General features: G+C 35.3%; 2 protein-coding genes across 9 annotated transcripts in view; one reads left to right on the top strand and one right to left on the bottom strand.

Annotated features, from left to right (window-relative positions):
* The first annotated feature begins 557 nt into the window (after positions 1-557).
* LOC117913041 (bifunctional purple acid phosphatase 26-like) lies at positions 558-12,782 on the top strand. Of its 2 annotated transcripts, XM_034827911.1 has the most exons (11): positions 558-942; positions 1,032-1,142; positions 1,957-2,168; positions 3,789-3,989; positions 4,409-4,520; positions 6,960-7,186; positions 8,851-8,989; positions 9,911-10,131; positions 11,074-11,195; positions 11,358-11,519; positions 12,362-12,782. In XM_034827911.1, exons 3-11 carry the CDS (start codon positions 1,977-1,979, stop codon positions 12,435-12,437), a joined length of 1,452 nt encoding a protein of 483 aa, XP_034683802.1. In that variant the 5' UTR covers positions 558-942; positions 1,032-1,142; positions 1,957-1,976; the 3' UTR covers positions 12,438-12,782. The 2 variants fall into 2 exon arrangements, with proteins under 2 accessions (XP_034683802.1, XP_034683801.1); XM_034827910.1 differs by lacking the exon at positions 1,032-1,142 and having other exon boundaries at positions 559-942.
* A 3,861-nt stretch (positions 12,783-16,643) lies between these two features.
* LOC117912922 (formin-like protein 18) overlaps positions 16,644-24,166 on the bottom strand; it is a 38,083-nt gene continuing 30,560 nt past the window's right edge. For 2 of the 7 annotated variants that reach the window (XM_034827726.1, XM_034827725.1), the window contains exon 13: positions 23,569-23,640. Coding sequence is in view for 5 of the 7 variants with exons in the window: in XM_034827719.1 (XP_034683610.1) it covers positions 17,284-17,468; positions 21,862-21,928; positions 22,038-22,106; positions 23,344-23,460; positions 23,569-23,640 (510 nt within the window). In the remaining 2 variants the exon portion in view is untranslated. Of the gene's footprint in view, positions 16,917-17,026; positions 17,469-21,861; positions 21,929-22,037; positions 22,107-22,784; positions 23,053-23,343; positions 23,480-23,568; positions 23,641-24,166 lie in introns of those variants that run through there. The other 5 variants (XM_034827719.1, XM_034827720.1, XM_034827722.1 and 2 more) reach the window with 5 other exon arrangements.

Here is a 24,166-nt window from a genome sequence, read left to right on the forward strand (position 1 = left end):
TGATTAACTTGATTTGAACTGTTCTTAGACTATCAAAACTGAGATTAAGAGAACCCTTAGGCTAATAATATAAATTATTCAAATTTTTTTATATTTTAAATTCTTTATATTTATAAGAATGATGAAAAGGATAAACAATCGAGAGAGTGTATGAGAAAATTTTATTCCTTCCACTTTCTTTACCTCAAATTTTATTTTTGATTTTTGTTAGAATTTGTAATTCATGAGATGAATGTATTCAACTTTCTTAATATGCTCAAGGGAACTTTCTTTTTGATGCCCCACTTTTAGAGGCTTTTGGGGTCTTGGCACAAAATAATTATTTAAAAAAAATATAAACTAGCTATTTTCTTAAAATAATAATTGATTTTATTAATCTTAACAAACAAATAAAATGATTTTTTTTTCATCACATTTTCATTTTTTATCGGTGGCTTAAAAATAAATACACTTGAAATTATTTAAAAATTGAAGGATTTCCATGATACTGATAAATTTTTATTTATTTATTTATCATTTTAATATTGGATCATATTAATCATTTTTTGATTTTTCTCTCGTCTTTTCCATCAGCCTTTGATGGTCTGAACGGAGGCTAGGAATGATTGGATTCCAACACGTCCCATTCTCATGAAAGATTTTTCAGTACGCGACTGTATTTTCTGCTAAAAGAAGTTGGAATTTGGAAAAACAAAGTCAAGAGTGATAAATTTTAAGATCTAAAGGGGAGAGGAGGGTAGATGTTCGGATCTAAGTATAGGGGTTTGTTGGGCATCGAACACCCATTTTCTGACATTAACATCACAACAAACAACCCCTTTCTGCTAAGAGAAGCCACCCATCTGCTACAGTAGCTTAAGGGTTTATCTTTCTCTCCATGCACTTCCCTTTTTCCAGCATCCATCTTCAACTCTTCTCTCTCTTTGGCCCACATTAATTCAGGTACTGTTTCTCTCTTTACACATCTCTATACTTCCTATCTTGCTTGTAGTTTCATTTTCGTCTGTTTTGAGTTCTGGGTTTGGCTTCAGTGGTCGAGAAAATTGGGAAAAGGAACAGAAAACGAGAGGAAAATTATGGGTTTTGTGTTTTACGGGGGTTGGTGGATGTGAAAAAGGGAGAACTGAAGGCAACTGGTCCAGGTACTTTTTTGGGTGTCATGTGGTGAAAAGTTAGGATGGAAAGTCTTGATTTAATCTATTTTCCTGGATTTTCTTGGTAACCAAATGGAGGATTAAGGATTTGTAGAGTTAATGTTGTTCACAAATTGTCAGGAGCAATTTTTGTTTTATGACCTTATTGTGTTGATTTTGACTTGATATTGTATTTTTGTTTTTGTCTTTGGAATCTGAGGGAGTCTTTGGATACAGTTCTTTCAAGGATCTTTCTGAAATAACAGTATTTCAGAAGAAGATGTGATTAGTGTCTGCAAAGAGAAGAGAAGGAAAGCTGTTGCTAAAATGGGCAATGGATTTAATTTCCAGTGCTGGCTAAAACGAGGACTCATTTTGTCAATTGGAAATGGTGATCAGGGCAGAATGAATTTAGGGCTTATGGTTTGATGTGTAAATACCAACTGTAGAATCTTTGGTAATAGGAATTCATAGAAAATTGAATTAGAATGAAAATGCAATTTCTCATAAAGGTAGCATTTTTCTTTTTCTTTTTCTTTTTTTGTTCTTTTGTGTGTGTGTATCATGGAATATGGACAATGGCGGTTTTGAAATCAATCAGATGACAATAATCACTTTATGAGAATTCCCCAAGGATATGCAAGTAAATGCCAAAATGATACCCAAGTTAGTATTATTTGTAATCTATATTCTTATTAATTATCATTACTTTTTATGATGGGTTTTAGAGTCTTATTACACATTGTTTGTTACACTGCTAATTTTATAATTACTTAATCCATTAATTTGTTTGCCTATCATAATAAGATTTTGTTATTTTCAGGCTGAATTATAGAAACAAAAATGCTAGTGACTTCTGGAGGACAGTTGCCATCATTCCATTTCCTAATTATATTGTTTATTATTGTAACAACTGTCCGAAGTGGGTCTGCGAGGATTACCAGTACTTTTACTCGTTCTGAATGGCCATCCACTGATATCCCTCTGGATAATGAAGCTTTTGCAATTCCAAAGGGTCATAATGCTCCACAGCAAGTAAGTTCTATTTTTTGTAATTGTTTTGTTCCAAGCCAAAATACACATGCGCACAGGCATAAACTAGACTACAAAATACCCCAACCAACAAAAAAAAGGGCAGAAAACTGCAAATATATTTACCAATGATTCTACTTCTATATTACCCCTACTCCACAGGAAGAGTGATAAATAATACCAATTAGTTTCTACCATAGTGTAATATAAGGTTTTAGACTATAAAATTTCAAAAAGTTTTTTGTCCACCTTATTTTCCCTTTTATAGTACTGTTGTTTCTTTGTCACTTGGTGTTCGTACTCGTAGTTAAATTCTAGCTTCCTTTTAACTGGTGGCTTATACTGTAAACCATTTTGGAAGGGCAGGAAGACTCATATGAACTTGGAAAAGGTCAAAGATAAATATTGCTATTGATAAATGACCTTTTAATCAGTTTTTTTCAATTGACTTGATTTATTTTGGAATTATGAAGGCTTATGTCTGAATTCATAATGATATTGGAAGAAATTTGTAGATGTTTGGAAAACACCTGGAGAATTAATGAGAAATTTTATGAAAGAAAAAAGCTTCAGTCTAGTAGTCGGACCATTTGATGATATGGCCAATTTAGGCATTACCCTTGGGAGGATGACTAATTAGTTGATTATCTTTTAGTATTTGAACCATGTAGGGGTTTTCTACTCTTATTTTTGGAAGTTTTTAGGGTTTCAGGAATAGGAAGATTCCTAGTATGTAACTTCAATGGGTGGTTTGAATGTTGCACTTGTTTTTACGGTTTTATTTAGCCTTCTATGGACCCCTGTTTTGGAGAAACAAGATCAACTTTTGAGATGGATTAATATTCTTCAATATTGAGCATAGAAGATTGTTGGGCATCCTCCCTCTCCTTTTACATAGTATTAAATATCTTTTAATATGTCAATGGCTTTGAGAACCCTGGTAGTAGAAGATATATTTATTTTAGTATCAGCAGGAGTTCTTGATTATTCATCTGGGTGTAGAAATAATAAGTATGATGTTTTCTAGTTGATTATGCAGTGGCAAGTGGGAAAAAAGTTTCTTGGTTACTATAGAAGCCTTATACGCTGTCAAGTTGCCTTCTATAGAGGTCTGAATGTTTTTAGTCTTGATGTCAATCAGATGCAAAAAAATATCCCTATATGTTGATAAAAGTACTGCTAAAATAATCAAAATATTGATATTGGGAGTATCTCTTATAGAGAAAGATATATTGTGGGTGCCTATGTTGTGATAGAAATTGATAAATTGTAATTGATTGATATATACTGACATTTTAATATAAATACTGAAATATCTTCTGATACTTCAAGATATTTACATTGCTATAGATCTCGATATTTCAACAGGTATCGAAAACAATGTATAGAACACAATGTAAACACCCAATTTCAAGGATTTATCCAAATGATCCAAATTAATGGTACATGTCATCTTGGAGCTCTGAAACACATAATTTGTTATATTTGAATTAGGTTGTAATTTTAATCTATATAGGACTCGTAGTATGTTTTTTTTGGAATATTTTTTTTTGATAAGTATTCATAGTATCAGTGAAACAACCTTTTCAGTTTAATTTTGATGTTATTATATTTCTCGTGTAGGTGCATATCACCCAAGGTGACTATGACGGAAAGGCTGTCATAATTACGTGGGTTACAACTGATGAACCAGGGTCGAGTAAAGTGCTATACGGCACATTGGAGAAGAAATATGATTTTAGTGCCGAGGGCAATGTGACAAACTACACATTTTCCAATTATTCATCTGGCTATATCCATCATTGTCTTGTTCATGGCCTTGAGGTAAACATTTATTAAATTATGAAATTACTTGTGTCATAAGTGTGGCTTTTTTTTTTCATGATAATAGAATGTTTGTTGCTGATAAAAAAAAAAAAAAAAAAAATTGAAGAAAAGAATGTGCAATTTTGTGCATCTTCACTCTACTGCCATGATAATTTCCTGCTGCAAATTTGGTGATAAGTAAGAGAAGGGTGTTGAGTTATTATTGTTCTCAGACAATTATGGACAGAGATTGATGTCCTTGAGGGTCGTTTTGGCAACATTGTTTGTAATGACCTGTGATATAAGTTTCCAAATTTGTTTGATCATACGATAATTTTAAATTAAAGATTTAGTAGTATATTTAGCTCTTTCTGTTTTAAATTTTGAGCAACCTTCTATTTGTCAATTACTGTCTCATAACATATTTCTTTTCTTAGCATGACACCAAGTATTATTACAAGATTGGAGATGGAGGTTCTTCTCGCGAATTTTGGTTTCAAACACCTCCAAAGATTGATCCAGACACTTCCTACACTTTTGGAATTATTGGTATGATATTCCTTTCTTACCATCTCTTTAAACTCTAAAGAACAGTATCATATTAATCTCATGGCAAATAAATTGTGATATTGAGCTACACTAAATATGGAACTGTGCTTCCTTTTAAGGGAAAATGATTTTCAACTTAATATGTTTTTTCACATTGGAGATTGAGAAAATGCAGATTAAAATATGTAGTGGTTGAAAGGAGAAATTACTGCAAAGGTTAGCATTGCATAAATAATTAAGGACCAATTGGATGAAGAAGAGGAAGAAGTAGAAAAGAAGACTGGGGCTTGTAGGAAACGATGATGTCCACTCGCTTTCCCTTGGTCATTTAAAAGTTAATGGTACCAGAAGAGCATGAATAGTTATATCAACTTACAGAGATAATTCCAACCACCTTTTGCTGACATATAAGGTCAGTTTGTTTTTTAAAAGAAGGCACCTGCAACTTATATGAGATGAAAGGAGACGCTAGTAAGAGGCAATCGACACTTCTCTTAATAAGGAACTACCTTTCTAATTGCTACTTCAGTTGTATTTTACTTTAGAAAATCTCTCCATTTCCTCACCAGTCCCTATAATTTTCATAAAGTTGGCTCACTTTCCCTGGATCCATATACCGCCTGAAGCTCATTCTAAGTTATTTTTCGGTCTTGGTTCATCAGAGAAGGAGAGCTGAAATTCTCTTTAGATCTTGTTTCTTCATAGCTGTTGAGCCAGGGAACTCTTTTTTAGCATCATTTTTCTAGTTGCTAAATACTAGTAAGAAACTAAACTTTAATGATTAGGAATCCTTTCAGGTTTATAAGTTATAACCAGAGGTTTTAAATCCAGTGCCATACTGGGGGATTAGGGTTAGGGCTTTGATATGGAATAGATTGGGGGCTCGCAGGAGTTCACCCAATCATAAAAGCAGATTGTGGGAATAGATTAGTGTTTATGGTGGCATATTCTAATGGTTTGAAGATAGGATTTCATTCCAGAAAACTAATCAGATTCTGTTGACAGGAATTTTAAATAAAAGAGGAAGAAGATGAAGAATTTAGTTGTTAAACAAGTACTATAAGTAGAATAATCTCACACTCAAGAAATTGCTTGAACTTTTAAATTCTCAATTCAATTCAATATTCACTCTCAAAACAGATTATTGCAACCTTTTCTATAGACATAAACCATAGGGAAGCTTGATGTAGCCATCAACTCAAAAGTAATCCTAACCAACAAAAAAAACCTGGGAAAAGACCAAAAAGTTTCTTACATAGTCATTGCTTCAATAGCATGAAGAGGACCTTCTGCAAAAATTTGAATTCTCTTTGACTTCAAAACTTTACTAATAAAAACTAATACTAAAATCCTAACAGTGAACTGATAATTAAATCCTAATAACAAAAACCATAACCTAACAGTGAACTGAAAACAATATCCTTTTACCTATCAAACGAAAAAAAAAAAAAAAATCCTAATAAATAAAGGGTTCAAAGTAACACATCTAAGGACCTAAAGAACTACTTTGGACATTTCCTTATAGAAAGAAAGGCCTCTTGATTGTTTCTTGGGCTATGTTTCCTAGCATTGGAATTGCAAACATTGTATTTCTTCTCTTATCAATTAAGAGCTATGCTATCATCCTGATAGCTTTTCATATAAATCTACCAGGAGCATGTTTCTTGCATATTCTATATTTCGGTGCTGAAATTTGTCCCTCAAAGTAATTATATCTTCTTGAAGGATATGAATATATATATATATATATATATATATTTCTAGCTCAGGAAAGCAATAAATGAAATGTAGGATCTCTTATTACCTTTGGATGTGAAAACCCTAGAAGCCAACTCTTTGTTAGTTGCTCTTACTCCTTGCAAAATACTTGGGATTTATTCCTGCAAGTTTGAAGAATGTCACTTAGGCTAACAGGAAACACACTATTCTATATTGTTTAGTCACTTTCACAAGAAAAAATGTGGTTATAGCACTGTCTTCATGGGGTATGGTAAAATAATAGGATGAGGATCACAAAATTTCAGGTTAGTTGGTAGTAGGGAGTACATTTGCAGTGAGAGAGTGAAAGTGTCTGGGTATGAAGTTTGCTTTGACATCGAAGTGTGAAGAGAAGGTTACAATAAATGACTTGAAGTTTTCATAACATCAGATGATTTAGCTTCTGAGTATAGGCTGGTGATATTACTAACTGCATGCAAAATGGAGCCCATTATTGAATGGGCAATTTTAAAATGAAACATGTGGTGATATGCCTAAAATGGTCACATATGTTTCACTACAATACCAATTATTAAGCATTTTCATGTCTTTTATCTTGCTAATATGCAGAAATGGTAATACGATACCAGGTTTCTTTCTTCATGTGCAATTGAATTTTTATAAGTTGATTACATATTCTCTAGATTTAAATTCTCATTTCTTAATTGGTTTACATTTTAGGTGATTTGGGTCAAACATATAATTCTCTTTCTACACTCGAGCATTACATGCAGAGTGGAGCACAGACTGTCTTATTTGTCGGTGATCTCTCTTATGCTGATAGATATGAATTCAATGATGTTGGTGTTAGATGGGATTCATGGGGCCGGTTTGTTGAGCGAAGTGCTGCATATCAGCCATGGATTTGGACTGCTGGAAATCATGAAGTAGAGTACATGCCAAACATGGTAATTTTCAAAGTTTAAATCTTGATATCTTTTTTCTGCATTTTTTTGTTCTCTTATATTTTATCCCTTTGCATATATAGTTTCCTCATTCCATGTGTATATATGAGCTTGAACTTTTTCAAATGGTGAAGTGAAATTTTCTTATATACATATTTTTATGCATCGGGATCGAGAACGAGCTAATATATTGGCCATATTGATGTGGAGAAACTATCATGGTGCATATTGTGTTCAGGTTGATACAGCCAACTATTCTAATCAGTAATTTCACCTTAGTTTTCCAGATATTATCAGTTATATTGCCAGGAGTCTAGGTCATGAAGCATTATGAAATGCAGGCCCTCCTTTTTGTGACTGAGGTTGTTGAAAGTTTTACAGGGTTGGTAATAACTGTCGCATTCTAACATTTCTTTATGGGTTCCACCTCTAGAAGTAGAAGTTTGTGTACACACACCTTAAGGTTTTCCTTTTGTTTGTTTATTTATCTTTGTGTTGGGATATATGGATTGGCCCATGGATTTTGCCTTGTTTCATTGTTTTTTTATCAGGAGGATGCTAGTTTTGCTACCATATAATGTTCAAATGTCTCTATAGCCAAGACAGCCCTTCCCATGTGTATGACACTTTTTTGCCTTGCTTTCCTATAACTGGAGAAAGGGTCCATTTAGGAGTGATTCTGGTAAAAGCACTTTCAGTGTGGTGCTTTTAATCAGTAGTGCTTTTATCTGATACACTTTGATGAAGAATAAGTTAGTATTTGGATATAAAAGTGTTTTCCATAGTGTTTTTGATAGTTTCTTATATAACAAAAATGTGATTTTTGAAAGAAACGCCTGTTAAGTGTTAGTACAAGAATCACTTCAAGCGATTATCTAGATGTTTAAAATTTTGCCAAAAGTCTAATTTTTGAAGGGAAAGCGCTTCCAAGTATTAGGAAGCTCTTATACCCCTCCCCGAAACACTCCCAAACAGGCTCAAAAACTGATTGAAAGATGAACATGCTGTAGGGTTTTCCCCCTGCATCTGATTAGTCCCACCTTATGAATTTTACCTCACCAAAAATTGACCACATTGTTTCAGTTCATTTTGTTGGACAGACACCTGAGTACATTGATTAATAGCAAAATTTTGCAGAATTACTAGATCCAGAAGCTCAGCAGTTTGATTATCTTTTTTGGGGGTTGGGAAGGTCTTGCTTTGATTTTTTGGGTGGAAGCGCTGTTATTCTTCTGCTTCTTGTTTTGTGTTCACTCATCAGGGTTGGAAGATTGACTTGACTAGGGATCAGAAATTAATGTTACATGCCTCTGTGTGTGTGTATCAGCACTTTGGTCATGCTAGGACATGTCCCCAGACGAGATAAACAATGGGTCATCCTTGATATTACAACTTACTAGTATATAGAACATTGGACTATGTCTTGTATGAAAGTTGGTGTGTTTTTGCTTCAAATCAATCTGGCCCATTATATTCTCCTCTACTATCAGTCCTGGTCAATAGATGTTTTAGCTGCTTTCTTTCTTTATTCCTGTTGCATAATTATGATATACCTTATCTTTTTGGCCTTTGATGAATATCCAATATAAATTAAGAGATGTCTTAAAGGTACCAATGTATCCAATTAATATGGCTATGATTCCTATAACCGGTCTACTATTTTTCAGGGTGAAGTTCTTCCTTTTAAGTCATATCTGCATAGATATGCTACACCTTATATGGCCTCCCAAAGCAGCAATCCTCTTTGGTATGCTGTCAGACGTGCATCTGCTCATATAATTGTGCTATCAAGTTATTCTCCATTTGGTAATTCATCATTCCCTTCTCTGTTGTTGCATTCTCGCAGGTGCTTATATGTGAAGATTAGAAATGTTAATTTCTATGTCAAAATCCATTTTTTTTCTTGTTGTTGTTGTTGTTGTTGTTGTTGTTAGGGTATGGAAATTTAGTAGCTCCTACGTAAGGAAAACTTTGCAGTGGAGATCATGTGATCTATTAAGACGTCTGTTAAAGCTTTAGTAGCTTTTCTTATTAGGGCATGAAATTTAGTAATTCCTATAGCTACCAATTTGACCAAAAAGCTTAATCTGTTAGATAATGGTGAGCCCACAATGCATGTGAATCCTATTTGGGCTAAAGTCGTAATAATGTTAAAACAATGTATTTATGCCAGTGTGGTGAAAGCATGTGATAACTATATGTGAATGGTCAAGTGTAGAAATATACCTGATACCTGTCTCTTATATTCCAATCCATCCAAAATTTGATATTTTTTTTTTATCAGAAACGAAGAAGAATATATTAATAGAAGAAAAGATATAGGAGAAAGAAAAGTAACAAAAGAAAGAGAAGAAAGCAAGGGAAGGATGAGAGGTCCTTCCTACACAAACTGAATGAAGGAGAAAACTCCCAACAATAGAACTCTAAAAACAAAGAGAAACCCCAACAAACTTCAAACTTTTGAGGTGCAAACCACAATCCAGTTGAGTTGTAAAACACTTAGAGGAACTCCTCTAAAAGAAAATTTGATATTTTTTTGCACACATATGTGCCCTGAACTTTGGCCTATTAATCTACCAAAAGATGCAATTTCTTTACAAATATGTGTGAGGGTGTACATTTTAAATATCTAGTTCCTAAATATCCTTTTAGTAGAACATCTGCAATTGCCTTTTATTATAGTTTATCTGCATTTTAACTTCAGATCTGTGAAAATTTTTTAACCAGTGAAATATACACCTCAATGGAAGTGGCTACGTGAAGAGCTAAAGAGAGTGGACAGAGAGAAGACACCTTGGCTAATTGTTCTCATGCATGCCCCCATGTATAGTAGCAATGTAGCCCACTATATGGAAGGTGAGAGTATGCGAACTGTTTTTGAAAGTTGGTTCGTCCATGCAAAGGTTGATCTTATCTTTGCAGGCCATGTTCACGCCTATGAAAGATCGGTATGGCTATTCATTCATTTGTTTTTACATTTTCAATTCAAAATATTTGTAGATAGATTTGATTATTCATTCCTATCCATGGGCTGAGTGGAACCTGATATATAAATCAGTTAATAATGAAAGAACAGAAAAAGCTTTTATCATATCGCTTAAGTTTTAGTGGAATTCCTGAACCCAAGGGTCAAGAATAAGGGAGTAAGTGTTTCGTTACCTGGAATACAATAACCACTTAGAATAATGAAATAAATTATTTATTCTAGAAGTATAGAATTGTGTGGATACAATCCTCATTGTACATTGAAGGATAAAATCACAATTAAAAAAGAAATGAAAAAATGGAAAAAAAGAAAAGAAAAGGGGAGCATAAATGAATGATTCTCGCTAACAAGGAATGCCTATGGAAAGTGATTTCTGTAGACTCTCTATTAGATGGGCTTTAGACATTAATGACCTTGTTTACCCCAAGGGATTCTGTATAGCTGATGGACAACCTTCCCTGCTGGCCAGACAAACATATGTACTTTCATTCAATGGAACTTTACTCCTATGAATGTAAAGTTCAGATCCTTTTTTGTACCAAAATTCAACTATCTCAAGTGTTCTATCGGATTTGTTCGGGACCTCAGGTATTTGTTTTCAGTAGTATCAGTGCAAAATTGAAACTTTGCCATGAACTTGTTCTTCTATGATACATCTGTCCTTGTCTTTAACAATTCATTTGGTTGGGAAGAATTTTGGTCCTTCAGAAGCCAAGGTTCATCTGGAATACTGTAAATGAAAGAGATATTACAGTTCAAGGCAACACAAGTCCCTTTTATCTCTAGTATTGAAATTGTTTGGTTGTCACTTTGAATTTTACTGGGTTTCCAATAGTGTATTTCTATTCCTCAGACACTGCATAAAATAGATTTTGAAGAAAAAGTTTGTGTTGTTGATATGCAGTATCGCATCTCAAATATACACTATAATATAACAAATGGCGATCGGTATCCTATACCTGACAAATCAGCTCCAGTGTACATAACTGTTGGAGATGGAGGGAATCAGGAAGGTCTTGCTGGAAGGTATGAAAAATTTTACAATTTGAAATCTCACTGGTTACTTGTTATTTTCTAATGAGTTGGGGAAAGCTCTTTGTACTCATTTAGTCCACTTTATTTTCCAGAAAATTTATGGTTCCCTCCTGAAGCACTCCTTACATTACTGATTTTGGCAATTCATTGTAGGTTTGTGGACCCACAACCAGAGTACTCTTCATTCCGTGAAGCCAGTTATGGTCATTCTACATTGGAGATCAAGAATAGAACCCATGCATTCTACCACTGGAATCGAAATGATGATGGGAAAAAAGTACCAACTGATTCTGTCGTATTCTACAATCAGTACTGGTAAGTATGGTTATTTTCTCCTTTTCTTTCTGCCAAGTAGCATCATGGCAACATTTAGCTTATATCTGTCTCACACCCATCATGTGTTGTTAGATTTGGTGATCCAGAACATTTCAAAGTCATTGTTTTTTTTTTTTTTTAATGATAATACACAATTCAAGAGCACAAGGACGCATCAGTATATGAAGGCTTAATTTATTGCAATAATGGTATCTTGTTCACATTTCACTTTTCAGTTAGGTATTGGAGGATTTATCTATGTTGTGCTTCTGGAGACCACATTTTAAGTTGTGGTCGACAAGTCACTCAAGTTGAAACAAAAAAAATGAATCTCTACCTTTTGCACACTTATCAAGCCTTTTCTTTTGCCTCCTCACTTATGGATAAAGACTAGTTTGTGAACAAGCAAAGGTCAACATTAAAAACTTAAACCTGTTGAAATATGTACTTAACAATCCTATAGATCCCAATTGGGAGCTCTCATGTGTTGTGTTGACTTAATAACAACCGGGAACCTAAAACCCTTGTCTAGATAGGAAAATTGCTTTTCATCTGTTCTACTTGTATATGAATGTGATTTATGGTTTAAAGATGTATTAATGATGATGGATGTAGTAAGTTCATGGTGTTCAGTTCGGCTTTAACTTTGTCTGAAAATAGAGAACTTGAAGATGACATTAAATCACTGACTCCAAACATTTTATATATTCAAGAACAAACAATAGTGCAACTAGGGAAAACTATGAACATAGCATTATATACATTTACGAGCATTCAATTAGTGCAAATGATAGTTGCTGGTTTTTGTGGTTATGAAACATTTTGTTGAATGATTCATCCAGGGCAAGGAATCTACAGAGGAGGAGGCTGAAGAGGAACCATATCAGGACTATTGAAAAGGGCACTGCCACCTTCTGATAGGAGTTTGAAGACAGTTATTATGAGGCTTAGTGTGTTATCACTGAAGGAGAAATCAATTGCTAAAGAAGAGATTTGCATAGTTATGTTTCTTTGCACTGGTCCAATTATATGGTAAAGTCTTAGTGCATGCTGCACCTCTTTTCCTGATATTTCCTCCTCCCTTTGCAGAGATGTCTGCAATGTTATCATTTTTTATTGTTCAGTTGGAGAGAAAGCATGATGTTCAGATCGAAATCAAATAATTTCATCTTGTTTTACAAAGCATGTCATAATGTGTATGAGTGCACATTCCAAATGTACTATCAAGAGCTTTATCTATAAATATGATTTTATCTAGCGTTATTTTTTTTGAATAAATTCCAAATATCTCAAATCCTACAAAGAAATCCCAAATATTTTCAGGTTACCCTGAAACGATGATCCTGTACGTTGTTTTGGGATGAGATATGCAGAAGTGGTGTATTTCATTAGGGGATATTCCTTCAGAGTTTTAATCATGGAGGGGAAACAAGGATACATGGAGTAATTTTTTTTATTATTTATAAGTAAATAAGAAATGCATTAAGAAAGAGTCAAAAAGCCACAAAGCATACAGGGGGTATACAAGGCAACTAAGGCCTAAAAAAAACAACAAAACCAAAAAGGCCTTAAGTGGATGCTACCCACTCCAAAAAGCCTATAAGGGAGAGAGACTCCTCACCTAAATACAATTTGGTCCAGCTCTATAAATTACAAACAAAAAAATTCTTTAGTTTTTGGATATTCAACACACACCCCCTAAAGGTTAATCTATTCATCTCCTTCCAAACCATTCAAAAAATACACAACGGGATGGATTTCCAAACCTTCTTCATTTTCTTCCCCACAAAGGGGCCCCTCCAGCTAGTTAAGACCTCCTTTACAGTTTCGGAAAGATCTATTTAACTTCTACTAACCCAAGAACAATATCCCACAAAGCTCTAACTACTATACAGTGTATAAGAATATGATTTACATTTTCTTCTTTACAACCACAAAAAAAAAAACAGCAATTAGGAAGTTGCAACCCTCTTATTTAGAGCCTATCCAGAGTAAGCACCTTCTCCCACGTCACCTCCTAAGCGAAGAAAGCGACTTTAGTTGGCACCCTATCCACCCAAATACTCCTTGAAGGAAAAACGGTGTCATTAGGATTGGCCAGCAAACTATAAGCTTCCTTGACCCTGAACTGACCATTTCTTCCTCGCCTCCAAGGCCTATGACCCCTCAAAACATGGAGCAAATCCCCAACCATATCCAACTCCCAATCATTAAAGTCCCTCAAAAAATTTAGGTTCTAACCTCCTTGACTAGAACTTTGGTCCCACATTTTCTCAACCGTTGCATTCTTATGAAGAGCCATGACAAAGAGGTGATGGAAGCAATGGGACTGCGTTGTATCAGTACACCAAATATCTGTCCAAAATCTGATTTTGGTGCCCTTCCCAGCTAGAAACACCATGTTATCCCAGCACCAATCTGATTCTTTCAAGATCTCCTTCCAAATCCCTACTCCAACCGCCCCATTTGCCTTCTTTGACCTCCATCCAAGACCCTCTTGCCCATACTTCGTCGTGATCACTTGTTTCCAAAGGTTATCTTTATTGCAAGCATACCTCCATATCCACTTACCAAGCAAGGTTTTGTTCAACATGGCTAGCTTCCTTAGGCCTAGCCCACCCTTGTTCTTGTCTGTACAAACCACCTCCCATTTAACTAGATGAATTTTCCCCTCCAAGTTCTCCCCCCCAACAGGAAGTCCCTTTGCACTTTCTCTAGCCTTCTAGCAACAATCTTGAGCATTCTGAGACATTTGATAGATTGACATGCTAGCCAAAGTGCTTTTTATGAGTGATTCTCCCCCATTTGGAAATATACTGCCGTTTCCAAAGCGCAAGTCTCCTCCTTACTCTCTCTTCCACGCCATCCCACATAGAAGGAGCCCTATTAGGAGCCCCTAGTGGAAGACCCAAATACTAAGAGGGCAAGGATCCCACCCTGCAGCCTAACTCAACTGCCAAATCTTCAATCTCCTCCACCTTTCCAATTGGGATAATTTCACTTTTGGTTAAGTTAATCCTTAGACCTGAAGCAGCTTCAAACCAGAGGAGAATCCAACTTAAGTGGGTTAGGTGATCGTTGCTTGGCTCACATAACACAATCGTGTCATCAGCAAAAAATGAATGGGAGATGTTCAAAGAGGATCTACTACCACCCCGAATGCTACACCCTGATAAGAATCCCCCCTCCACAGCTCTCCTAATGAGAACATTCAGCACTTCCATTCCCATAACTAAGAGGTAGGGAGATAGGGGATCTCCTTGTCTAAGCCCCTTAGTGCTAGAGAAAAAGCCAGCTGGCACCCCATCAACCAGAACTGAGAATTTGGCTGAAGACAAGTAACTCCACATCCACCCCAACCACTTAGACCCAAAGCCCATTTTTTGCAAGACCTTCAACAAAAACTTCCAATTGAAGCTATCATAAGCTTTTTCTATGTCCAATTTGCAGTTAAGACCCTTCTCTTTTCTTTTCTGCCACGAGTCTATCACCTCATTTGCAATTAAGGATGCATCAAGAATTTGTCTTCCCATCACAAAGGCATTCTGGGCAGTGGAGACCACCTTTCCAACCACTTTCTTAATTTTGTTAGCTAGCACTTTAGCCAACAACTTATAAAGCCCCCCCAAAAGGCTGATAGGTCTAAAATCTCCAAGATCCTCAGCCCCACTTTTCTTAGGAATCAAGACCAGAAATGTATTATTGAGGCTCTTAAGAAAATAGCTATGCTCATGGAACTCCTTAAACATTTCCAAGATCGCCTCTTTAGCAAAGTCCCAATAGCTTTGCCAAAAGGCCACAATAAAGCCATCCGGATCAAGGGCTTTGTCCCCATTTATCTCCATCAAAGTCGTATGTACCTCAGTCTCAGTGAAAGGACTCTCTAGATTCTCTGCTTCTTGCTGACTGATTTGATCAAGCTGAAGCCTCCCAATATCCGCCTTCCACCCCGTATCTTCTGAAAGCAGTTGTTGGAAAGCGTTAGCAATTCCTTCCCTCACCTCCTGCTCCTCTAAAAGCCACTCCCCATTAATTTTAACTATGTCCAATGAATTGTTTCTACGATGAGCACTTGCCATACGATGGAAAAAAACCCGTGTTTTTGCCCTCCTTCCTTAGCCAGATCTCCCTTGACAACTTCTCCAATGAGTTTCCTCCAGAAGCACCCACTTTTTATCATTTTATTTTGTTTTTTTTTTTTTTTTAACTTTGTTTCCTCCACAATTAGGCTCCTCTCGCTTTCCACCTGATCCCAGAAATCCACTTGTTGCAGGGCTGAAGATTTGTTGCAGTCCAGCCTCCCAAACACCTCTCTATTCCATACTTTCAACTTCTATTTGATTTCCTTCATCTTAGCAGCCAATCTAAAGCTAGCACTACCCCTAACTTCGATCCCTGCCACCATCTTCGAATAAGGTCTTTGAATCCCTCAACCTTAAGCCACATGTTTTCGAACCTAAACGGAGTAGGGCCTCTTCTTATCCTGGAGATGGAGAGATTGTGTGGGATTCAGCTCTTGGGTTTTTCTGTGTCCCCCATCAAAATGCAGCTTCGGGATAGTATTGGCTGTTCTCTGTATTATAGAGTTGGGTTTTTTCAATTTTCTTTCCCCGGGCGTTAGAATTCTCTGTTCTCTAACTGTAGTTGACTGTGTTCTGTTCTTCCATTTTCTCTGTTTCTTGGTCTTTAAAACAGAGAGAGTTCCTCTCTGTTTCCTTTTTATTATAATGCATGGGGAGCATTGGAATTAGGAATATCTCCATTTCTGTTTAGTGAACTCTGATTTTCCAGTTTCCACATGCAATCAAAGATTCAAGACACTTTCGATGGTGTTTTTTTTCAGTCCCCTCACATCAAAACAGCTGTATTGGCCTTTTTCAGTTTTCTTCACCTATAATGCAGGCTTACATGATAAATGGGTCCTCCCCTTTCTTGGTCTCAAGGCTCAAAATATACTAGTGTCTTTTTATGGTTCCCTTTCTCCATTTCTATCTCCAAGGCTAAAATGCAGATATGGGTTTTTTAATATTGGACAGTGTTCCCTCTTAAATTCTTCACAAAGCATCCTTCAAGACCATACACAACTTTTCTAGGACTCCAAACACTATGGGGAAGCAAACATCATGAACAAGGTGTAATACCATCAATCTCTTCTGATGAAAAAACGAGGAACGACAGCTCCTGCTAATCTCTCAATTAGAAATCATTTATCAACATTTACATCCCTATTTAACTTTAAAAAAATGTACACAAAGGAATGATATAACAAAGAAACAAGACAAACTAAAATATAAAAAAGGAAAACAAAGCTATTAGTGATATTTTTACAACAAAATCTTCCTACATATCTTACAAAGTGGATCTTGGAACATGACTTGACTTCCAGCTCCGCCATCTCTGCTTCAGAAATAATAAAAGATTATTTAAAGATAGGACAGAAATCTCAGAATTCACAAGTCTGGTAGCATAATAGTCCAAAGAGTGATAAGGATGCAAAGAACGCTCACCCCTTAAAACTGTGTAATTATCTGTCCTGTAATGTTTGGTTGCTCAGTCCACCTTCTGGATTTCCTTAATGTTGTGACTTATTTTTGCCATCACAAGAGTCATTTTTCTCCTTCTAATTGACAATTCCTTGGTAATGCCATTTTCTGTTTATTATGTTCTCACTTCTGAAGGAGTGTTTTGCCCATGATGTGTAAAATATTATCTATTGGAGAGCAGCTTGTCTTGATTGATGAAACATGTTTTCTAAAACATTGAATTATTTGATGTTTCCACTCTTGATGGAAGTCCGTACCAAGTGCTCAGACTCCTGTTTGTGATTAATCTTAATCTTCTCGCTTTCTGCTTCTTTCTGTGCTTTCTTCCTCTCAAATTCAAGCTGCTTGCAGTTCTCCTCATGTGCCCGTGTAAACATTCTCACAAAGTTGAGAAGAGTAGAAACAACTGCAAAAATCAAGTGGAGAGAAAATGAAGCACTTTAAACAAAACTGCGTATAATCAAGCAGTCCCAATGGTAAACAGCATCATCTGAAGCTCTGTTTGGACGTCAAAATTTGTAATGGAAAAGATAAATATGAGATAAAATATGAATTTCTAGTCTTGGTTGCAATGGTAAATATGAAGGAAATGAAATACAATAAAGGAAATATTTGAAAACTAATATGCATCACTGAGAGGATGGGCTTTGTTCTTATGCAGCATGACAAGGTAATGGCTTATGCATCATTTGGTTGAAGCCATATGAAGGACATATCTCACGCATAATCTAGAACTTGTCATTATCATCTCCACACTGAAGATACAGAGCTTCCAGGTATTTACCTTTACTGAGGGCCATGTGAGGTATTTATTGGCCATAAGAGCTGTAAGTGCCTATTTACCCAAAAGGAACTCAATGCAGACATTAATAGAGAATTGATAGCAAGTTTAAATAGTAAAAGTTTTGCATGGGAAAAGTTTGTTATTAAATTAGAAGTCAAAAGGTCAATCTTTTTTTCTTTTTTCCTTTTTTGTTAGGACTATGGTAAATGAATATATAAACACTACTCATTATACCTTGGAAACCATCTGAAAGTGGTTGACGGCCAGCATTTTAAAAGGAAAGGACTACTTATCGTAAGGACTTCTACTATTTAAAAGGAAAGGATAAATCTCTGGTTTCAATTTATGGAAAGGCTTTTTCCTAGATTTCTCCTTTAAGAAATCTTGGCTCCAAGTGTGATTGGAGTAACTTGGTTCTAGTCTACTTGGATAGTAGCAATATTAGTTTTTAAGTTTTCATCAATTGGCATCACAGCCTCTATTTTAGATTTGTGGTTATTTTGAATCAATGGTTGGGTCTGGGAGATCATTTTAATACGGCATCTTCACAACCAGCAGGAAACAGTCCAACTAGAGAAGAGTTTGCAAACTTGCAGCAGCTTGATCAACTATGTGCCAGGTTAGAGCAAGCTGGTATTTTTGGTGCTTCAATTTCCACTATTGGAGGCCAAACAAGGAAGAATATTTGAACTTACCTATGGAGGAATTTGAGAAATCAGCCTGCTATTGAGGAATTCTAGCAAATTGTAGGGGACTTTTTGGATGAAGTTTTACCTATGGAGAGAGGCAACCAACATTTCATCGTACTACAGACTGATCAAAATCTAAAATATTAAGGTAGGCCATTTCACCCTTTATTGGAGAGGGGCAAGTAGAGGTCTTAGATTGGCTGAGTGAAGTTGAAAGAGTTTTTGAGTTTCTAAATCTTCCATAAAACAAACGGGTGAAGCTAGTGGCAATACAATTGAAGGGGTATGCTTCCTCTTGGTAGCAGCAAGTGTAGACAACAAGAGTCTAATATGGAAAGGAGAAAATCCAGAGTTGGACTAAAATGCAGCAGCAAATCCAAAGTTAATTCCTTTCATTGAACTATAAAGGAATTTTGTTTCAGCAATACCAAGCACTTCAGCAAGGCCAACGTTCTATGTGAGAATACACTAAGGAGTTTTACAAAATGCAGATTAGAGTACAACTAACTGAAATGGAAGTGCAGGTCATTCATCCTTATTTGATGGGATTGAGGCCAAACATTAGAAATTTGGTGGAGCTACAGCCTTGTTGGACACTAGCCAGGGTCATTTAGTTGGCAATGAATGTTGAAAGTTAACAAAGATGGTCCAACAACCACACAATTAAACGTGTATAGCAAGGAGATGTCAAGTAAAAATTAGTGGTAGATGCACTTAGTCGAAGAAGTTTGTTGTTGACTAGTATGACTGTTACTGTTAAAGGCTTCAATTCCTTCAAAGATCTTTATCCTGATGACCCCTTCTTTGGTTCGATTTGGAATGCTTATACTAATGGGCAGCTAGGAAAGTATTTGTTGCATGATGGCTTCCTATTCAAAGGAAATTAACTTTGTGTTCTAGATTGCTCTTTGAAGGAAAAGATCATCCAAGACGTGCATGGTGGAGGCTTAGGTGGACATTTGGGCCAAGGCAAGGTAAGACATATGCCATGATTGAATAGAATTTCTTTAGGCCAAAAATGAGGAGAGATGTGTACAAATTTGTTAAAAGGTTTCAAACATGCCAAGAATAAAAAAAAGTTTAGAATGTAGGTTTGTATACTCCAGTGCCAATTTCTCTAGCTCCTTGGGAAGATTTAAGCATGGACTTTGTGGTGGGGCTACCAAGAAGTCAAGGGGGAATGGATTCCATCTATGGTGGTAGATAGATTTTCAAAAATAGCTCAATACATTTATTGCAAGACTATGGATGCATCAAATATGGCAAATCTCTACTTTCGAGAGATTGTGTGATTGCATGGAGTTCCAAAATCAATCATATTAGATAGAGACTCCAAGTTTCTTTCATTTTTAGAGAACTTTATGGAAGAAGCTTGGAATTAGGCTGTAATACAATACTTCCTCTCATTCTCAAACGGATGGGCAAACAAAGATTATCAATAGAAGTTTGAGAGATTTATTGAGGTGATTGGTTGGAGAAATTCCTAAGCAATGGGAAGTTGTGGTTGCACAAGCAGAATTTGCCTATTACTATTCTAGGAATCGAATTGCAGGCAAAAGTCATTTGGAAGTCATTTATGGGAGGCATTCAATGCATCTCTACGATTTAGCTCCTTTAGCAGAAATGGGAAGAACTAGTTTAAAGGGTGAAAACATAGCTGACTCAATGAAAAAACTACATGAAGAAATCAGATTGAAGATTAAAGAGTTGAATGCAAAGAATAAGAAATATGCAAATTAGAAGAGGTGCAACCAAAGCTTCCAAGAAGGCAACATGGTGATGGTGTACCTACGTAAGGAAAGATTTCCAATTGGCTCTTATTCTAAGCTAAGAAAAAGAAAGATAGAACTCTATAGAATCATCAAGCAGATTGGGGAGAATGCTTTTGTGGTTGATTTGCTAAAACATATGGGAATAGATTCAACATTCAATATTTCAGATTTATATTCGTACACTAGTAAGAAAGTAAAAGAGGTCTCTAGCAGCACCAAACTCAAGGATGAGTTTCTTCTAAGGAGGAGAGAATGATGCAATCATTTATAGAGAATTGATAGCAAGTTTGTCAAAGGTTTGCATGGAAAAAGTTTGTTATTGAATTAGAAGTCAAAAGGTTCGTCCTTTTTTATTTTTATTTTGCTAGAACTATAGTAAATGAACATACAAATGCTACTAATTGTATCTTGGAAACCACAGAAAGGTAATTGAGGACTAGCATTATAAAAGGGAGGAACCTACTTCTTATAAGAATTTTTATTATTTTTTCGAAAAGAAATGTACTAAATGATTGTCCAAAATTTTTTTGTTTCAGTTCATGCAAAGGGTCTAGATTTCTCCTTTAAGAAATCTTTGCTCTGACAATATTTGGAGTAATTTGGTTGTGGTCTACTTGGATAGTAACTATATTAGTTTTTCAGTTTTCATTAGAACTAAACCTTAAACAAATTTATGGGAATGAATCTCCATGGTCTATTCAAGAAAAAGAAGAAAAGGAACAAAAGACAAAAAAATCGAGAATTTTAGTTGCTTTAGACTTATAATTAATAAAAAAAATTGGTATTTCAGTCCCATTTAGAGCTTGGGAAGTTTTTTTTTTTTTTTTTTTTCATTGGAAACTTCTCCTTAAAAAGAATTTCCCATATTTCTAACTTTCTATTCACCAAAAAAACCATTTTCTAAAATTTCTATTTGAGTCTTTTTTTATTTATTTTTTTATTTTTTATAATTTAGAAAGAAAATAAAATTTCTTTATTAGAAGTTTTGATGACCAAAAAAAAAAAGAAGTTAATATAAAGTTTTAAGTTTCTAATTCTAAAAAGAAAGTATCTATTTTCTTTCTAATTTCATTATTTGGAAGTTTTAGGAAAGAAATAAGAGTCCTAATAAGTTACAATATAGGTTAGCTCTCTTCTTCAATGGCCCTATGTATTGGCTTCTCTTGATCTACAACCACTTTTGATCTTCAATCAGCCTGATCTATGACCACCCTCTTGTAAATAAAAAAAGGTATCTAGCAACACAAGCTGTCAAACCAATCTAGAAGAGCATGGGAACTTGGCAACATATAATTGCAGCATGCCACTCCATGGATAAATCATAGAAAGCGGGGAAATGCCCATGGTCTTCAATGAAATAAAAATCATAAAAATTTCTAGGAAATTTGAGAATTAATAAGTAATAAAACAATTAAGGAGAAGAAAAACATAATTAGTTCTTTCAATTCTTTTCTTTTCTCCTGTCCTTCTTTATTGTTATAGTTATTTTTTATTTTTTTTCTGCATAGTTATGACAAGGGTATTTCAAAATAAAAACCAACTGACCCAAAATACCTTGCTCAAATGGGCAACGAGCTGGATCTTCTCCAAAATAAAGAGCCAATGCATCTGCATTTCTACCCTGAACAAATCCAAATTCAGAAATATTTAAGGCAATAAGCATCCTCATCATGAAACCATGTCGCAGATGACAGATGTCTGAAAGTAACTCAATAAAACAAAGTACTTACCACCCCAGAATAAAGTGAAGCTAAAGACCTCACTTCAGCCTCAGCAAAAACAAGAAACTCCTTTAAAGTCTGAAAATTTTCAAAAAAGAAAAAGATAACATTGGAAGGGGAAAAACATGGACAGGTAGACAGCAAAGCAACTAATGATCCAAATACAAAAACAGATTCTAAGGCATATATTAGATGTCAACAATTGGTGAATGCATTGTCTATATCCACCAGCCATAATCATTCTCATATAGTGTTGAATTAAGAGGACTACTGAGCCCTATAAGGAGCACTGGGCTGTCAAAAGATACAGTTGAACTATGGAATTATGTCAATTCTACTAGTGGAGTCTTCAAGTCAGTACCCTTCAAACTCATGGCTAAAGGTTGTTGCAAATGGTTAAAGAGCACTTTACGAACACTGTAAAACTTGAACTTCTAATTTCTCTTTAAAATTATAAGTGAAAATATTTTTGATAATAGCAAGGTTTAATTTCAATGACTTGAGTTTTTATTTCTAGACATATTTGTCCCATAAGTAATCTGTTGTTGTCAACACCTGCTAGAGGTGGTAAATACCACCCACCAGTTGGAATAAAGAAGTCCAATTCTAATTCCAAGTGTAGACATCCAACTAGTAGAAATGAGATATTTTCTAATTTTCATTACAGCCATTAAATCTACTGATCCTGAAAACCAGTTTCCATTAGGATGAGGAATGGTATGTATTAGAAATTATTTTCACCAGCCCAATTATAACCTTGTGCCAATGCCGCATTAATCCTACAGAAGCATTTTAAGGGAAACATTGGATGGCTGCACCATTTAAAAGCGCCATTGACTTCCCCTCTCATAAATGTTGTCCAACTTCTTAATTCTTGATTGGCATGTTGCTGGTACTATGCTCACTTCATGTCGAGAATGAAGCATGAAAAGACATGCTCATGTCTCTGTGCAACAACTGCATGCAAAAATGCTTAAGTCATTTCCCAGCCCTCCCATACCTCCCCAGCAGCAGCAGCACACCCCTGCACAGCCAAAAAAACCCACAACCCCAAGGAAAAAAGCCACCATGAAAGTTACACAAAGTGGTCTTTATTTTGCATGCTTCATTGTCAACAGAGAAGAACTGTTCCTTAAAAATACCAGCTTCAATAGGTTCACTAAGTTTGTTCAAATGCAATTCATTTATAAACTCAAAGCTTACTGAAAGCCCTAAAACAATAATATCTATCAGCTGCAGCAATCCAAGCAGCATGAAAATGCATAAACTTCATCCACATAGATGAATGCTTAAGAAGTTCATTTATATAAAGTACCTTGCAAAAGTTTTCAGACACAGGACCATCATTTTCTGATGCAGTCAGTTCCTGGACAACTTTCTCAAGCCCTTTACTAATAGCTTGCATTTCCTCTGCCAGATATTTCAATTGTATCTGCACATTAATAAAACATCTAGAGACATGTCAATTGCATTTTCTATAAATCAAATTAACTGTTTCCACAAACCAATAAATAAATAAAATAAGGAAGAAGAAGAATACCTTTGTTGAGGCCTCCAAATGCAAAAGGTCTTTCGGAAAATCTAGAAGTTCTGGTAGCTTTTCAGCAAGCACCTACAGCATATCGAGCAGAAAAATCATGACCAAGAAGTAGTTGCAATATTTTCTTAAACAGAGATATCAAGGAAGCTTCTCTTTTTCTTTATCACAAACTATTAGGGAAGTTTCAACCTCTACATTGTAAAATACTATAATGAGAATGTTTTGAGACTAAATATAAGATAAATATTTTTTATTCCACAATTTTTTTTCCTTTGAATCATCTCTTGAGAGCTCAAGAATCAAACAATAAAGGCAAATGGATTTCTGCAAGTGCACACTACATCTCTCAACAATAATGGAGTCAATGGAAAACATATCCACAGTTGGCAAGAGCCTAATATAATACTCACCAAATTAATTTATGAAGAGATGGTAGATATGCTTAGGAGGATGATTACTAGGCCTGTGGAATGTGGCCTAGTTGAAGGGTGCCAGATTTTGAGATATAGGGCTAGAGTTTCTCATGTATAGTTTGTTGATGCACTATTTTGTTTTCCCCAGCCAAAGACAAATGCATTCACAACCTTTAAGCGCATTC

Source organism: Vitis riparia, chromosome 4 (assembly GCF_004353265.1).
Source record: "Vitis riparia cultivar Riparia Gloire de Montpellier isolate 1030 chromosome 4, EGFV_Vit.rip_1.0, whole genome shotgun sequence".
Taxonomy (NCBI): Eukaryota; Viridiplantae; Streptophyta; class Magnoliopsida; order Vitales; family Vitaceae; genus Vitis; species Vitis riparia.